Source organism: Mercurialis annua, linkage group LG7, assembly GCF_937616625.2.
Source record: "Mercurialis annua linkage group LG7, ddMerAnnu1.2, whole genome shotgun sequence".
Classification (NCBI taxonomy): Eukaryota; Viridiplantae; Streptophyta; class Magnoliopsida; order Malpighiales; family Euphorbiaceae; genus Mercurialis; species Mercurialis annua.
In genome coordinates, this window is record NC_065576.1 from 47,155,626 (window position 1) to 47,173,003 (window position 17,378).

Genomic DNA, 17,378 nt, shown 5'->3' on the forward strand with positions numbered 1-17,378 from the left:
TATATTATAAATACATATTAGATATCTCAAAAATACGTGGATGATATATTTTTAATACATTTATAATGCATCTCTAATACATGACGTATAAAATAAAATTTTGAATATAAAACTATAGAGCACTTAAAATTATTGTTTTTTTTAAAATGAGTAAAAAAATTCAGATAAATATCAATACCTATCACAGCAAGAATGACGGAGATCGAAACAAATAACTCCCAGATCCGGAATAAAAAAAAAGAGTTTGGAACATTAGACAATTCGATTGATTAAATTAGATATTAAATTACAATTAAGTGAAATATATCAATGAGTTGTATAACTCAAACAGTATAAATGATGGGCAGCAAACTGTTAGATTATGGGATTAATTTCTCTCACAAGCATTCCTCCAATTATAAAAAAAATCTAATGAAATCCCAAATATTAAAAAAAGTTGAGTTTTACTAATTTATATTAGTTACAAATTCATTATTAAACTTTATTATTAGAACTGTCCAGTAAGTTGAGTATCTATTTGTTTCATTCCGACTTGATCTATTTGGATTGGGCATACTAAGTTCTAAATTCCCATTAAATCCGATTTCAATTTTAATTTGCAAAATTTATTTTCAGTTGTATTTTTGTAAATACTTCTAAAAGAATCCTGTCACTCTAGTATGAATATAATTTTATGTCTGGATTTACATAATAAATACTAAGTGTGAGTTGATCCAAATTGGATTTGAATTTACATATAATCAAATTTGATTAGATCCGGTCTAAAACCAACTTGTAATCACATATAGTTATGGAGCTATTTTTAAATTTTTATATATACATTTACACAATGTATTTGCTATATTTTGTGCATTCGTATAACTTACCAAATTCATTTTCTTGTTTCAATCAAATATAAATCATTTAAATTAAAACATTTTGGTCTATTAGAAAGAAAAGATAGCTAAACTTATAAAGAAGTAGGTGTATAAGATTTATTGATTCTCTTTGTTTTTATTCTTATAGACACTCTTTTTGATTGGAGACATAGATATAGATAGGGATGGGGGATCCACTATTAAAGAAGGGTCTTAATTAAAGGCACCCTACCCTTAACTTTTTTTATAGTATAATTATTTTTCTGCTCTTCTCTCTCAATATCACATGAAAATCTATCAAGATTTTGCTCTACTTTAAGGAACCCATTTTTGATATATGCATTTTCTTTTAACTTTGATTATTTGATATCTATTTGGATTTTGTTTGGAATTTAGGGTACTTCTTTCCTTAGGGTTAGGATTAAAAAGGGTAACCAAATCTCATTCTCTTTTTTTCCTTTTTCTGCATCAAATAATTATTTCATGCATATACATATCATATTAATATGTAATAAATTATATTATAAAATATGATTATACTAAAAAAATTATTTTATTTTATTTACATAATTATAATTATAAAAAATATTAAATAGCTTTCTATTTGAGGTAGGATTCTTGCTAAGGTATAGGGGTGACTATGTCTCACCCATTTTGATACTTAAAACATTTCTGCCATTTGCTTTTTACCTTTTCTCCTGATTTCATTTTTCTTGGCAGCTTGTGGAATAAAGAAATAAGGAATAACCCACTTGTCACATTTCTCCATATTTGATTAGATTTCATAATATCTACTAAAATTATTAAAATAATATCTATATCTACCACTTCTTGGTATATAAAACAATTAATTTCTATATTAGTAGTAAGAATCTGTTGTATATAAAATAAACATTCTAAGACAATCGGATACATTGTGATCATAGTACATTAGTTTTAAATCACATGTAGTAGTTGTCTTGGCTACTTAATTACATCATTATGAGCTTATGATTACCAAGTACCTTCAACTATATATTCTAATCATCAAACAGTGATAATTAGATCAAGTATTAAATAATACTCTCTCTAATTTTGTACTGATCATCTAGTTAAATATATTTATCTTTAAATATTAAGCATTTTAAATTGTTTAGATGATTTTAACTCTTATTTTTTAAATTTGTCATTCTCATTAAATTACTCCATTAAATGTATGGTTCAACTTAGGAAATAAAATTTGTAGTTTACAATCATTTATTCCAAATAATCAACTAAAATATTAATTAATTAATGGATTAATAAAATAAAGTTATGTTAGTTTTTATATTTATAATTTAAAATAAAATTTAATATCGACTGTTCATTTTAGTTTTTTTTTGGATTTGTTGAGAATTGATTTACGATGTATTTCGATGATTATCTGAATACGTTCTTCGTTCCATTTAAGACATGACATATACTTTTCGTATATAGATTAAGAAGACAATGATTATTAGTATTATATTAATCTATTTTTTCATTATCAATTATAGTTTATAATGTGTGTTAGTATAATAGTCATTAGTTTTAGAAGAAAAGAAAAAAGATAGAATCATTTATAAAATTGTACAAAAATTATGATTTGAATTTTTTAAATATAAAAAAATTGAGATACATCTAGGGCTGAGCATCGGTTCGATTTGGTTTGAAATTTTCCACAACTGACCAATCGAAGATTGGAAATTTTTCAAACCCAACCGAACTTTTAGTTTGGAGTTAGAAAAACCAAACTATGAACCGACAATTTTGGTTCGGTACGGTTTAGTTCGGTTAAAACTGAATTTAATTACTTTTTTATTTTTTATATTAAAGTTAATTTAAATATTAAATAATTATAGTCTAATATACTTTCATATATGTTGTATACAAGTTATTAATTCATATATAAAGAATATTAAGAAATAAAGACAAAAAATATACAAATATGTATGTATATGTATTTTAATCTAAAATATATATATTTTATATTAAAATTCGGTTCATTTGGTTTTTCCGGTTTTTCAATTTTCAAAACACTCAAATCAAACCGAACACCAAACACCAAATTTTATCTAAAATAAAAATTAAATCAAACAGTTTTCACCGAATAACCGAATCAAATAACGAAGTTTTGTATAATTCGGTTTGATTTTTCGGTCTAATTCAATTCTTGCTTAACTTTAAGTACATCGCTTCTCAACCGGAGCAGGAAATACTGTAGTCTTTATCTTTGCAAAAGTAAAATTCACAAACTAGTGGATATTTGATCATCTTTTAGATTTTATTCATATTAATATATAAAATTAATTAAAATTAAATTGCATTTATTAATTTTATTTTTGTTAATATAGTAATTATTAATTAAAATTATACTGTACAATTTATATCTCTTGAAAATACAGTTAAATCTTTTAAAAAATATAGTTAACTTTCATCAATGTTAAGTAGAATTTTGAGATTAAAATGCATACGTGTCGCTATGTAATTGGATCCATGTGAGTGAGAATGTGAAAATGAGATGGAAGAACACACAGATCTGTCGAGGAAGAGCAGACCATAATGATGTCTCTCAATAAATGCTACACACTATCCTTTTTGCTCTGCACGTGGTTCGCACATGCTAGATAGACGTTTACTGGCTGGTCTGTAGAGTTGCATTTGAGACAGTCTCACATGCTCCTATATCGACTTAAAATATTAATTCATCCTCTATAAATTAATTATTTAGTAGTATATTTTTTTTTTATAGTTAGGCAGGGGAGTACTTGTGGGAGTATGCTAACCCACGACCTAGCAGTTTGCTGGACTAGCGTTTATACCGTTTGAGCTACAGCTTGTTGGTTTTTATTATATTATTTAAAATTCTACAAATTAATTCATCAATGTTTTTTTAAATTCTGTCGTATATATCCTTTATCTGTAAATATAAAAAAGTAAATATCAAAGACGTCTAGTTCAAATGGCTAAAACTCTTTAAGTACATTTCTAAATTTTCAATTTCGAATTTCAATAGGACCAGTAATTTTGAGGTCATTTAAATCTGAAATCAATCGAATTTCAGTAAGTCCAGTGGTTTAAGGCGATATAAATTTAAAAATCAAACTACTAACTGCTAACGTAATTAGATTTTACATCAATTAAAAAGATTGAAAAAATAACTATAAATTTTAAGTATTTTTATCTCTATTTTTATCATTAAAAATTGTGGAATTTTTATTAAGTTTGACATGATCTATCTTTTCTCCCATTTTATTTATAATTATTTTTATTTTATTTTGAAATCTCATTTTTCTTTATAAAACATTTTATTTTACAAATTTTATGTTTGTTTTTGGATGATTTCTCTTATTATTCTTATAGTCATTTTAAAATTAATTCTATAAACAAATCCACAACCATTAATAAAGATGAAATAAAAAAAAATAGTAATAAATTTTGTTAATTTTTATGTAAAATAAAATAAAACGGAATAAGTATAAGTAGTAGACGAAAGGAAATTTGATGAAATGAGTTTTTTAGATATCTTATTTAATGATATGGGTTTTTCATTAACTCAACAATCGGAATCGATAAGGACAGAGGAAGATAAAGTTTTCTTTTTAATTAGGACATTAATTAAATTAGGACATTTATTTAGAAGGAGGAAGATACCAGATTTTATCATTGATGATAGATTTACAAAAAGAATAAAAGATAGTGAATTTATATGATATTTTTTAAATCGCGTAAAATAAAATAAAAATATAAAAATATTAATTTTATATGGAATTAAGCTGTTAGATAATTATTTCCTCCAAAAAGAAAGTTATTAGATAATTACATCATTTATATTAGTTATCAAACTCAATAATCATGATATATATCACTATTCAGTGTTAGAGAATAATACAATTGTTTTGATTTTACTTTTTAGAGTGTATATTCGGTTTAAGAAGAACTCAATTAAATGAAAATATAAATCTTTTTACAACCTAACCAAACTGGTTTACCGAAAATATTTAACTTTTCAAACCAAATCGTATTAAACTAATAAGTTCAATTGATTTTTTGATATTCCCTCCGGTCCATAATATTTGTCTCATTTGAGAAATGTTTTTGGTCCATAATATTTGTCATGTTATAATATCAAGAGAGCATTAATTGCTATTTTTCATATTTGCCTTCCATTAATTTATTGAAAAAATACAATAACTAAATAAAAATGGTGGTCATAAATGTAAACAGGTTTCAGTGTATGGTTAACTTAGTAAAAGTGTATATAAATTAGGACATGTTAATTGTTTTCTCAGTTTTTTTGCTAAAACCAAATGCGAGAAATATTATGAACCGGAGGGAATAATTGAATTTGTAGGAGGAATTTGATTTCAGACCAAAAATTCACACCACATATCCTCTCTCTTCTCCCAGATTCTCTCATCTTAAAAAAAACCTAGCCGCATATCTTCAAGGAAGGTGATTTTGGTAATTTTTTGGTTCTAAAATCACCTCCCTAACTCTCAGATCTCTTATATTATAGTATTTGCATTCAATAATCTTAAATCTTAGTTTTATTTTGTGTTTTTTCTCTTTTTTTATGGAGTTTTTGTCTCCCTTTGTGCAGTGGCGGAGCCACATGGTGGACAAAAGGGGCATTTGCCCCTCTTAATTTTTTTAAAATATAAATTTATCACGTATTTTTTTAAACATTTATAATGTTATTTGACAATTATTACATATTGACCCCCTTAATTTTAAATTTATATATTATAGGAAAAAAAAAGTATTTTGCCCCCCTTAATTTCGATTTCTAGGTACGCCCCTGCCTTTGTGGAGTTATTTTTACCCTTATTTTCTCCATGGAAATTATCTTGGGGTGTAGATTTAAAGTATTATCAAGAGGATTTTTATTTCTATTATTCTATCAATCGGACTCATACAAAGACCAAAAAATCGATTTGTGGTTTAAAATAATCACCGAGACAAGTGGGCGGATCGCCAGTTGCACATACAAAGAGCTCCATCAACGCGTTTGAAGAATTTAGATATAAATTTCTGTTATTTTACGGATGTCCTACTCTCTATGTACTTCTTGAATGTATTGTTTAGGTTAAATTTAGATCAAGTTGTACTTTTATTTACCTATTAATGAAATATCATTATCATTATAAAAAAAATTGTAGGAGGAATCGAACCGACGACCTATTAGTTTGTTGCTCAACGCTTATACATTTGAATTATAGTTTATTGATTATTTTTTTCGGTTTGATTTGTATGAAAACTTAATTGAACTAAACTTTTTATTTATAAAAAAGAGAATCAAAATTTTTTCTTTTAAAAACTGGAACTAAATATACTAAATAACATTAAAAAAGTATATATCATAACCAACGAGCTATAGCTCAACTAGTGTAAGCGCTGAATAGTAAAATGTTAAAATTGTGGGTTCAAATCCTCCCGTAAACACTCTTCCGCTTTAATTATTAAAAAAATATCATAGTAATGAATCAATCTTTCTAAAATTTTATAGATGATATGAGATTTGAGGTGTTTAGGATTCTATTGGTTGGTAAGCAAAGATGAGATCAAAAGGGAGACAAAGTTTCCGTACAAGAAATTGATTGTAATTTGTAAAGGTTCATTTTCTGAACAGCAAACCAGCCATGATATGATCACTTATTTATGTCTCCTACTAAAGTCCTTAATTTATTTTTAATTTATAATCATAATTCCTATGAATTTCTATTTTACAAACCATAAATTCCTTAACAAACAGCTGGTTGATTACGTATAAAATTATCTTTTTTGACACTAAATTTTATATTATAACTTTTAAAAATTGCCAATGTTATTTAGTATCATCTTTTATTGTTTTGTAATTATGTGGCCATTTAAATATTCAAATGGTATAAGCGCTAGACAGCAAACTGCTAGGTCGTGGGTTCAATTCCTCCCACAAGTGCTCCCCCTCCCCAATTATCAAAAAAAAAATCAGCGATTTATAGCCGAAGTAATAGTCGAAAGACGACATGCCGCGACAGGTTAGATGCCATGAGTAATTTGATCATAATTTGCATTGATATTTTAAAGCGTAATTTGATGTTTTGTACTTTTTTCATAAGAAGATGTGGTTCTAAAGTAAATTTTGAGTTAAATAATCAACTTACCAACATGATCAATTATTTATGACATCTGATTGATCACGTTATATATCATCATCATATCATTTGAAAATCTTCAAATTTTAGATGGTAATATAATCGCAAAAAATTAAAAAATGACTAATAAAATTGACAATTATTAAAGGCCATAATAGAACTAACATTTAATATAAAAATGACAATTTTATATATAATTAATTTATAAATAAAATGGTTAAATTATGACATACATTATATGTGAAGGATAATTGTTTTCTTAAAAGTTGGAAATGAGGTGGCAAATTACATTATACATTAGATAATTTTTAGAAGTTGCTAAGACACCTCACCATTCTTTCTTCTTAACAACAATACACTTAAAAACATCCATTATTATTTACGCTCAATTGAGTATAATAGGTTACTCACTCTACTATACCCTTTTTCTTATAATTTTATACCATGCATTACATCTTTTAAAATAGGCTTAATCACCCAAAAAAAACCCCACCTTTTTAACCCCTTTTAAAATGCACTCTGACGTTACAATTTTATCAGCTGCACCCTAATTCACACCTTTTGTTTTCAATTCCACCTTCAAGTACTAAATTGATCTCTTTTTTATTTGAAAAAAGTTAAAATAAATCATCCATTTTAAACTTTTTATGTGGAAAAAGTTCAAACGGGTACTTTATAAGGTTTTTATGAATTTTTTCCGAGTGAAAAAAGTCCAATTTGATTTTGAGGGTGGAATTGAAATCCAAAGGTGCGAATTAGGGTGCAACTGACAAAATTGCAACGTCAGGGTGCAACTGAAAAGAGGCTAAAAGGTGATGGTTTTTTTGGTGATCGAGCCTTTAAAATATAATATAGGCACCACAATATTTATTTTTATCTTTACTATTTATTAAATCCATAATAGTTTTATATTTAAAAAGGATTTTAATATATTTTTAAAATTATTATTACTAATTTTCTAAAAAGATCAAAATCATATTTTACATTTTTAAAAATAATAAATTTGTAATTATCAAATACTACTTATTTAAAATGGAACACACAGAAGGTGGAAGTACTAATAATATAAATGATGCTAAAAGATTCTGAACACTTGATTCTTATACTGTCAAAATTGTATTTTAAAATTTAGATTTTAGATTTTACTATTACGTTTTTCTTTAAACAAATTAATTGTTCATTTTAATTTGATTTTTAGATATTCTATATCAATTGATTTACTCAGTCAAAGTAATCCTATATAATGTAATTGAAACAATAATGTACTAAATCTTATTGACTTTTCTTATTCCAATTACTCAAAATAATTGAAACAATAATGTAATTACTGACTTAGTTGCCACAAGTGATGATATATCAGATTGACTCACACATCACTTGTGATAATCGTGTAAGCAATTACACGCGATTCTAAATTAATTTAATTAATCGAGACAAAATTAAAATTGAGGCAAAATAGTTAAACTTACAAAATTTGTGAACATTTGGCTTTTTCTCTAGTAATTTTGTAAGTTCTCATTTTCAAGAATATTCCGTAGTGGACAACTAGTTTTCTTCAACTTGTAATAGGTTTTTCTAGCAACCCAAATTTGATCAAATTAATCAATTTAATTCACATTAAGACTGGAAAAAGGTCCAATTGGGAGTAGAAAAATACAAAAGGATAATTACATAAAATCAGGAAATGGTGTTTTGTATTGTGGATTCTGTTGCTGTCCATTAGCACTTGGAGTATTTTATTTTGACAGTAAAAACAAACATAATTTTGGACATTTTAAAGTCATATGTTAACTTAGCTTTTCTTAAAAATATATCATTACATTTGTTAACTTTGCATGTTCATGAGCAACGTTTGCAAAATCGAATCAAATACCACTTCTTGATGAGAAAATAGTGTTATATATAAAAAAATTACATGATTCGATCAATATAATTTGATCCATTAATATATAGGGTTTATTTTATTCGCAAGAGTTATAATAAAGTCATATGAAATATTAATACTGAAATTTTAACGATACACTTTAGACATAATCTCATATTAATAAAAATATTACAACCAAATGAGCCACAGATTTTAGTATTAAATAACTGAAAAATATCGACAAATTCAGTTTAATTTAATTAACATTATCATAGAATATTATTGTTCCAGCTTAGTATGATTGTAAGCATAAAACGTCTTCACTTAACTTTAAATGCAGATTGAATTAAAAAAGTGAATTAATTGGTTCAATTCAGTTCGATTTTAAAACATTTAAATTTCTGTGAATTGAATGATATTTTTTAAAAAATAAAGTTCGATTCAATTTGATTTACTTTAAACTGTTTTATAAATTTTGGATTTACTAAATTTTTTTCAATAATTAAAATAAAGAACGTCTGTAGAATGAATTGAATTTACGAAAGCGCGATCCGCTTATTTATTGGTAAGATTCGAATGGGATGTACATTATATAACGACTCTTATGTATTGTAATGGACTGGAATTCATTTGTAACAATAAGCTTAAATGTGGTCCAAAAACCCACTTCTCAATTGGACCACTAAATATATTATGGCCTCCTGTAATTTTGGATTGACCAACTTGTCCCAAGTGGCAGTGCAACCTTATTTTATTTATATTATTTCTCATTGGAAATGAAATAAAAAAATGTATAAATATACATCTTTCCTAAAAATAAATTGTTATTGGAACATTTTTTAAAAATGTAACCATCAAACTTTTTACTTAAGGGAATGAGCCATTTATGAACAAACGAAATGAAATTCATCTCCCCTTTCATGCAAGATGAGATAAAAATTATAAAACTTTTAATCATGAGTGATTTGATTAGTATTCTTAATTTATAAAAAATTGTAAACGTATTAAATTTGAATTTTTATATTACAGTAATATTCATCTATTTAGATGGGAATTTATCAATTTTAAATTAAATATGAGTGAATCATGAATGAACTAATATGAACGAAATCAATTAGACTCCAACATATTAATTTTTTTTTTGCAAGGATGGTAATTGGTAAGACTGACAATTCGTATAATCATTCATAAATAGGTCATGTTTTCATTTAAAAATAGACAGATTTTCTCAATCTGACGGCCCATTTAACTAATAGAGTCAAAATATTAAATCTAAACACGGCCCGTTTATTAAACAGATTAACACGTGCCAAACTGTCTAACCCGTTTACTAAAATAAGCCACAACAAATCACATGTTTAACCTATTTAACACGTTTATTACTAATTTATTTAACCTATTTAGCATATTTTTTTAATTAAATAAGCATAATCAAATTACAAACTTCCAAAATAACTATAAATATTAAGATAAAAAACAACAATTAGAAAATTATGTACACTATTTTAGTATATACGGCCATATATAATAATTTAATTAATAAATAAATTTAAATATGTCTTAACATGTTTTAAACGGGTTAGGCGGGTTTAACTTGTTTAACTCGTTATATATTTAACAGCGTCATAAATGGATTGACCGATTTATGATATCCATATAAACTCAACCCAAACCTGTTTAATTTCTTATCGTGACGTGTTGCGTAAACGGGTCGTTTAGGAATTTTCCAGCCCTAGTAATTAGTAAGTTTCAAATTTAAAATTATACTCTTTTGAGAAAAAGAAAAATCTAAAATTATACTATTCAAAGGTTTATTATTGGGCCAGGTTGCTAAGTTGAAATAGTATAAGACTGTAACTTGTAAGAAGTCCAATTAAGTTGTAGAAAGTGCAAGCAGCAAAATCATGGAGAAAATTAGGGAAAATACTCCATTGTTTAAAATAATAGTAATATTTACCTCAACAAGGAAAAGATAGAAAAAATACCTCACTTTTTTAGCACCTTTATTTTTTTACTCTAAGCTCTTTTATTATTATAATAATACTTCTTTTATATTATCTTTTACTCTAAGTATTTATTTTATTACTTTAACACGTGTATTTTTTTTTTGTTCTCTGATTTCTTCTCTCTCTCTCTCTCTTCTTCTTCTTCTTCTCCATTTTCTTCTTTCTTTTTATTTTCTTTTCTTCTTTTTCTATTGTTCCGCCGTTGTTCCTTCATCGATCCGCCGTCGTTCCGCCATCACGCCGCCGTCGATCTGCCATCTCGCCGCCATCGATCCACCGTTCTTCCATATTTAGTTTTAGCGTTTTTTTTCTTAGATTGTGGTGATCATTGCGATTTATTTTAATTCTCAGATCTATAAAAATTGCTCTTTATTTTTTTCAGTTTCAGATCTAAAAAATAGCATAAAAAACGATTTTATAATGGAAAAAACGATTTTCTGCAGAAAAACGATTTTCTGCAGAAAACAGCGTCTGATTATCATATCGGTATCACTATGACATTATCATATCATTATCATAACACTGTAAAAAAATTGTCAAAAAAATACTTGATTATCATATCGGTATCATTAACGTTAGCATATATGTATCATAATATTATCATATCAGTATCATAATATTATACGTTTATGATAACAGTATGATAAAGTTTATGATAATAGTATCAAGAAAAGTGATTGATTATCATTTCGGTATCATTAACGTTAACATGTATGTATGATGGTTATCATATCAATATCATAACATTATACGATTATGATAATAGTGTGATAAAGTTATGATAATAATGTGATGCAGTTATGATAATAAGATAAACAACGTTATGATAAATTTGATGATAATAATATGATACCCTTTGATAATAATATGATAAGGTATATTAAAATGTTATGATATATTTATGATAAAGTACGTTATGATAATGTTATGATAATATATTGTTATGATAAAGTACGTCATGATAATGTTATGATAATATAATATTATGATAAGTACGTCATGATAATGTTATGATAATATACTGTTATGATAAAGTACGTCATGATAATGTTATGATAACAGTATGATAATCGAACATTTTTTTATAGAAATTTTTTTATTTTCTGCAGTGTTATGATAACGACATGATAATGTAGTGATAATGATATGATAATCAGACACTGTTTTTTCGCAGAAAATCGTTTTTTTTGCAGAAAATTATTTTTTTCAGATGAAAATCGTTTTTTCTACAGATTTTTAGATCTGAAAACTAAAAAATTGTAAGATCGATATTTTTTAGGTCTGTAAGTTAAAATAAACCATAAAAATTACAGAATCGATATTTAAATTTCAAATAATAATGGAACGACGGTAATACGACGGCGGAGCGATGGCGAAGCGATGACGGAGGCGATGGCGGAGCGATGGCAGAGGTGATGGCGGAGGTGATGGCGGAGAAATAATGAAGAAGAAGGGAACAAAAATGGAGAGAAAAGAACCATAGAAGAGAGAGAGAGAGAGAGAGAGAGAGAGGGAGAGGGAGAGGGAGAGGGAGAGGGAGAGGGAGAGGGAGAGGGAGAGAGAGAGAGAGAGAGAGAGAGAGAGAGAGAGAGAGATGTCATTAATGTGAGAGTAAAATTCTGAATATTTTGACACGTAGAGTACACAAATAATTAGACAAAAATCCTGAGGTATTTTTAATATCTTTTCTACACTGAGGTAGTATTTCCTATTATTTTTAAATTTTAGGTAAACACCTAATAAGCCCAAAATCATGTGAAGGCCTATTTTGTGAAGAAGTCCAATTAAGTTCAAACTTGATGCATCACTTTTGGATATCATTAGTTTTTTATTAAAAAAAAAACTGGATACTAATAGTTTTGGTGCTCAATATTAGGGGTAATTTATACCCGTGTCTCTCTTTAAACCGTCTCTGTAGCTTATTTTTACATTTCTTTCTTATAACAAATCTACGAGCATTTGCAATTTTTTTTTTAATTATTACGTATTTTTTTAATTTTTGAAATTCCTCTTTGCTAACACGTACTTGGTTTGTTATGCGAATAACATGACGCAATAATTACATTAAATAATTCTCCTGTTATTTATGTGTTGTTTCCGTCAATTTCAATGACGTGTCAAGCCAATTGTAATTTTATATAAACGCTTTGTTACGCAATATCTTGTGAAAATTATAAGTACATGAACTCCAATTGGCAAGCCACGTTAATAAAAATGACAAAAAGCAGTAAAAATAACGATATGAACACTCAAATTATTAATTAAAATTTAAGAGTTCTGATTCGAATTAAATTTTAAAAATGAAAAGAGACGAAATAGCTCAGACACAATTAATATAAATTACTCATATTAGGAGTATAACTATATCAAATCAACATGCACATTATTTAAGATTTAAAATTAATCATTGTGGTTAATTGAGTTGAGATTGAATTTAAACTAGTTGATCCAATTATCCAGTCAGATTTGAATATAAAAATACAAAGTTCGACAGACTCGTGAGTCTAATTTTTTGATTATATTTTAAAAATTAAATTATTTATATGTACAATAAACTCCTACTCCTACTTCTACGCTAAAATTAACTTTTAGAACTTTTTATATAAATAATAGAGTCGACTAGAGTCAACATCGAGTTTGACCTACATTAAACATTGACCTAATTTGATTCTTAAATTTTAAATTTTAAAATCTCAAAATTGATAGTTTTTGCCTCAACTCAATCCCACCTCTTTTCAATAATATTAATTCCAAAGAAAAAAACTTGAATTGCTACCTAGATAGCTCGGAAACGAAAATGGAAAATGAAAAACTGAAACGACACGAAACAGAAATGGAAAAACATAATTTTTTTTAAATGAAGGACATGAAACTTTGGGGAAACATGTAAATAATAAAAAAATATAGGGATATAGCTATAATATTTATAAAATTAAAAATTAAAAATTATAAAATATTAAATATAATTTATTTATTAACCAATTAATAAAATAAATCAAACATAATTAAATCCAATAAAAAATAAAAAGATAAGTTTTATTGTAGATAAAGTAAACAATAAAATTTGTGGATAATTGATTCAAAAAGATTATTATTGGAGAACTTTTAGGTTTTTTTATAGTTATATAATTTTTTATATTTATGGAAACGGCCTGAAATATTTTCTTATGAGTTTTCAGAGAAATTCTTAGTTAGACTCAGTCCACCACGTCATCCATGGACTAAGCCTATCACATAATGACACGTCATTAAAATGAGGGCAATCTTGTAATATTACTATTCAAATGTGTAAATAAGTAATAAACGAATTTACAAGATTGCCATCATTTTAATGACGTGTCATTATGCTATAGGCTTAGTCCACGGATGACGTGACGGACTGAGTTTACCTAAGAGTCTCTCGAGTTTTCAAGAGTTTCCGGTTTGTGAAACGTTTCTAAAACGAGACACGTAATTTCGTCGAAGTTTCCGTGCTTCTTAGATTGCTGCTGTTAAGATTGCATCAATTTAGTTGAGTTACCTAATGAAGAGAATTCAAGAGATAATAAGTTCAACTTATAATAAAACTATTGTTTACTCATGTTTGCTGTATGTAAGCCACAAAGATCATCACCTAGAATTCAAAACAAGCTCAAACTTAATGCAAAATATTGCAATCTAATACAATAACTCAACACAATCTGCAAACAAATTATATGAAACCAAACTCAAAATTCATAAAATTCTCCAATCCATCGTTTGTTTCTCTTCATAAATCATCTGCATCTAACAAACCCAAAAAACAAATTTCAATTAAATTAAAATTTTCATTAAAACCCGAAAACTTCAAATAGGATAACTTACAAAAGACAAAATCTATCGTGAGGTTCTTATATTTTACCGCTTTTATTCGGGAAGATCTTACCTCAAAACACTTATCTTTTATGTCTTTATATTTTTCAAATTTTGATTTCCATGCTCTTTTATATGGAGTGGATGAACAAAAATGCCAACAAATATAGGGTCTGGAAAAATAACATTTTAGTATAGGAAAATAAAAACTTTGCATTTGACAAATTTAGAAACCGGAAAATAAATTTTTCGAGGTAGGAGTTTTTTTGAGTAAAATGATAAAATACATGTGGCATCGAGATGAGTTTAGCCTTTACAATATTGTCTTTCACTTTGAATCTTCATAAATTTTAATTCGTATTCCAACTATCCATAAAATTTTATTCCATAATTTAATTATGTCCATTGTTACTCCTACGCCGTCTTTGTCAATTTTAATAAAGTGGCATTCCAACTAGAGCCCTGTACGAATGTTTAATATTTCTGCATAACTTTGTGTGATAAAAATTAAAACTATAAGCGTCCATATAGGACTCCAGTTGGCACGCCATATTATTAAAATTAACCGCAACAGCACAAAAATAATAATTGAAACAACCAAGTTATTAAATAAAAATTTAGAAAATGATGGATTACAAATTAAAATTTAAGGACGGTTTTGAGAAAAAGACTATAATTAAGGGACAACAAGTGTAAATTACCCATAAAACTTGGAGGAGGCTTCAAAAATTACCTTTTTTTTGCAGATTTAAATGAAACTGCTGATCAAAAGGACTGAAGCTATCAGCCAACTGCTAGCTCAAAGATTCAATCTTTTTTTTTTCTCTATAATTTCAATTATCTATTGCCTTGATCCTTGAGAATCATCCTTTTCAGGATCTTGATGCTGTTGATGACTAAAAGAATTTGAGCCAACTCGGTTCTGACTCATCTGCTGATAAAACTGAGTCAAAGCTTGAACATTTGAGACTCCTGTCTGATTCTGACCATCCTGAGAAAGTCCAAGCTCTAAGCCTGGAACTTGTGAATTAAACATTGAGTAAAACCCCATCAAACCCATATTAATATTTGGAAATTCAACACCTTGGAATCCAAATTTTGGCAAATTATTTCCATTTTCGTTTCCGAAATTGATCGATGACAACGAACTCGAATTCGAACTCGAAACTAAACCTCCACCAATTCCACCAACGGCAGGCCAAATCCCACTTGTTATTACATTAGATCTTACTAAATTACTATTTAACATTCCCCAGTTTGCCCTTTCTCTTGTATGCAAAACAGAGTTCCCCTGTTCTGAAACGGAGTTGCTCTGTTCTGAAACAGAGGACTCTGCAACTGCAAGAGCTGAAGCCGGAATCGTTCCGGTTCCGGTGGCAGCTATAATGGAAGGCTCAGATTGCTGTAACAGCCACTGAATTGTTTCGCCGTCCGATTTATGACCTAATTCTCTCGTCAACTGAAAAATTCGCGCTGCGCATAAAGCGGGCATTCTAATTCTTCTCCCTCGACCATCAACTTTTTTGTGCCGATCTTTGTTAGAACTTCTCTTTGGTGCTAATTGTTTTTTGCTGTCATCTTTATTCTGAAGCATAATTTGAAAATCGTTGATTTCTGAATTCTTGTTGTTCTCTGCCATGGTTTTTTTATTTTTTTTTTCGAGAGGATTAAAGAGAATTAAAAATGGTGATTATTTGGAAATTTTGTAGCTAAGTTTGATTGAAGAAAATGACATGAAAAAGCATATACTTACTTTTGTCCTTTCAATCCAATTTGTCAATGAAATTTGGCTTATTGTTCAAACATTGGAATCAACTTAAAGTTACTACTAAATCATTTCAAGATATAACTGCATTTGTCCTTTATTTGACTAATTGCTTGTTATATCTTCAATCATGTGTTTTACTTTTTTTCCTTAAAAAATAACAATAATTCCTCCACAAGCATGATCTAATATGAAAAATAATATAAAAGATTATACCACCTAAAGTGATTATTGCTAATTTACCTACCTTCTAGTGTAAACATAATTTTTTTACCTAAAATAAATAAATCACATTATTAAATAGAATTTTTTGAGACTTTGTTTAATAATAAAACATTTAAACATCAATTAAAAAGAGATTAAGCTACACCAATCAAAATGTGGCATGATTGATGATTGTGGAGGTCTCTAGTTCAAACTTAAAGTTTATTACAGTATTCGTATGGCGGATATAATGACTACACTACTTTTTATTCTATAGATAGTTATTGGGTTAAGAATTTAGTTAATTAACATTAGAAATGTACGGACTAATTAAAATATTAATTGAAATAAAATAAAAATTTATTTAATATTTAAACAAAAATGAAAAAATAGTGAATTATATAAATATTAAGAGTAATTTATTTGAAAAAAATAAGGGCAATCGCCCGTTTGTTGTGCCTCGAGCAACTCACATGCTTGCTAGTAGATTTGGAAGTGTTTGTGCAAGTGTCAACAAGTGTGCTATTTCTATTTATTCTTCAATAATTCTTTAATCAAGAAAAAAATATTTTATAAAGTAACTTTATATAAAAATTAAATAATAATACCTAATAAATCTTTTTATTTGAAAAAGAATAAATATATGTAAAATATGAAATCTATGTAAGATAGATAAATCCAATAAAGAAAAAAAAACAATAAGAACTAATAATATAT

The 17,378-nt window shown here is 27.0% G+C and overlaps 1 protein-coding gene across 2 annotated transcripts; it reads right to left on the bottom strand.

Annotated features, from left to right (window-relative positions):
• Positions 1-14,193: 14,193 nt before the first annotated feature.
• Positions 14,194-16,494, bottom strand: LOC126654766 (transcription factor TCP20-like). 2 transcript variants are annotated; one of them, XM_050348739.2, is made up of 2 exons: positions 15,426-16,494; positions 14,194-14,381 (listed from the first exon to the last, which is right to left on the bottom strand). In XM_050348739.2, the coding sequence occupies exon 1, from the start codon at positions 16,329-16,331 to the stop codon at positions 15,534-15,536; it is 798 nt and encodes a 265-aa protein (XP_050204696.1). In that variant the 5' UTR covers positions 16,332-16,494; the 3' UTR covers positions 14,194-14,381; positions 15,426-15,533. The 2 variants fall into 2 exon arrangements, with proteins under 2 accessions (XP_050204696.1, XP_050204695.1); XM_050348738.2 differs by lacking the exon at positions 14,194-14,381 and adding an exon at positions 14,402-14,626 and having other exon boundaries at positions 15,426-16,493.
• Positions 16,495-17,378: the final 884 nt, after the last annotated feature.

What these genes read in the sequence shown, in the direction of transcription:
- LOC126654766 (XM_050348739.2), bottom strand. Translation starts at nt 16,331, where the DNA reads ATGGCAGAGAACAACAAGAATTCAGAAATCAACGATTTTCAAATTATG.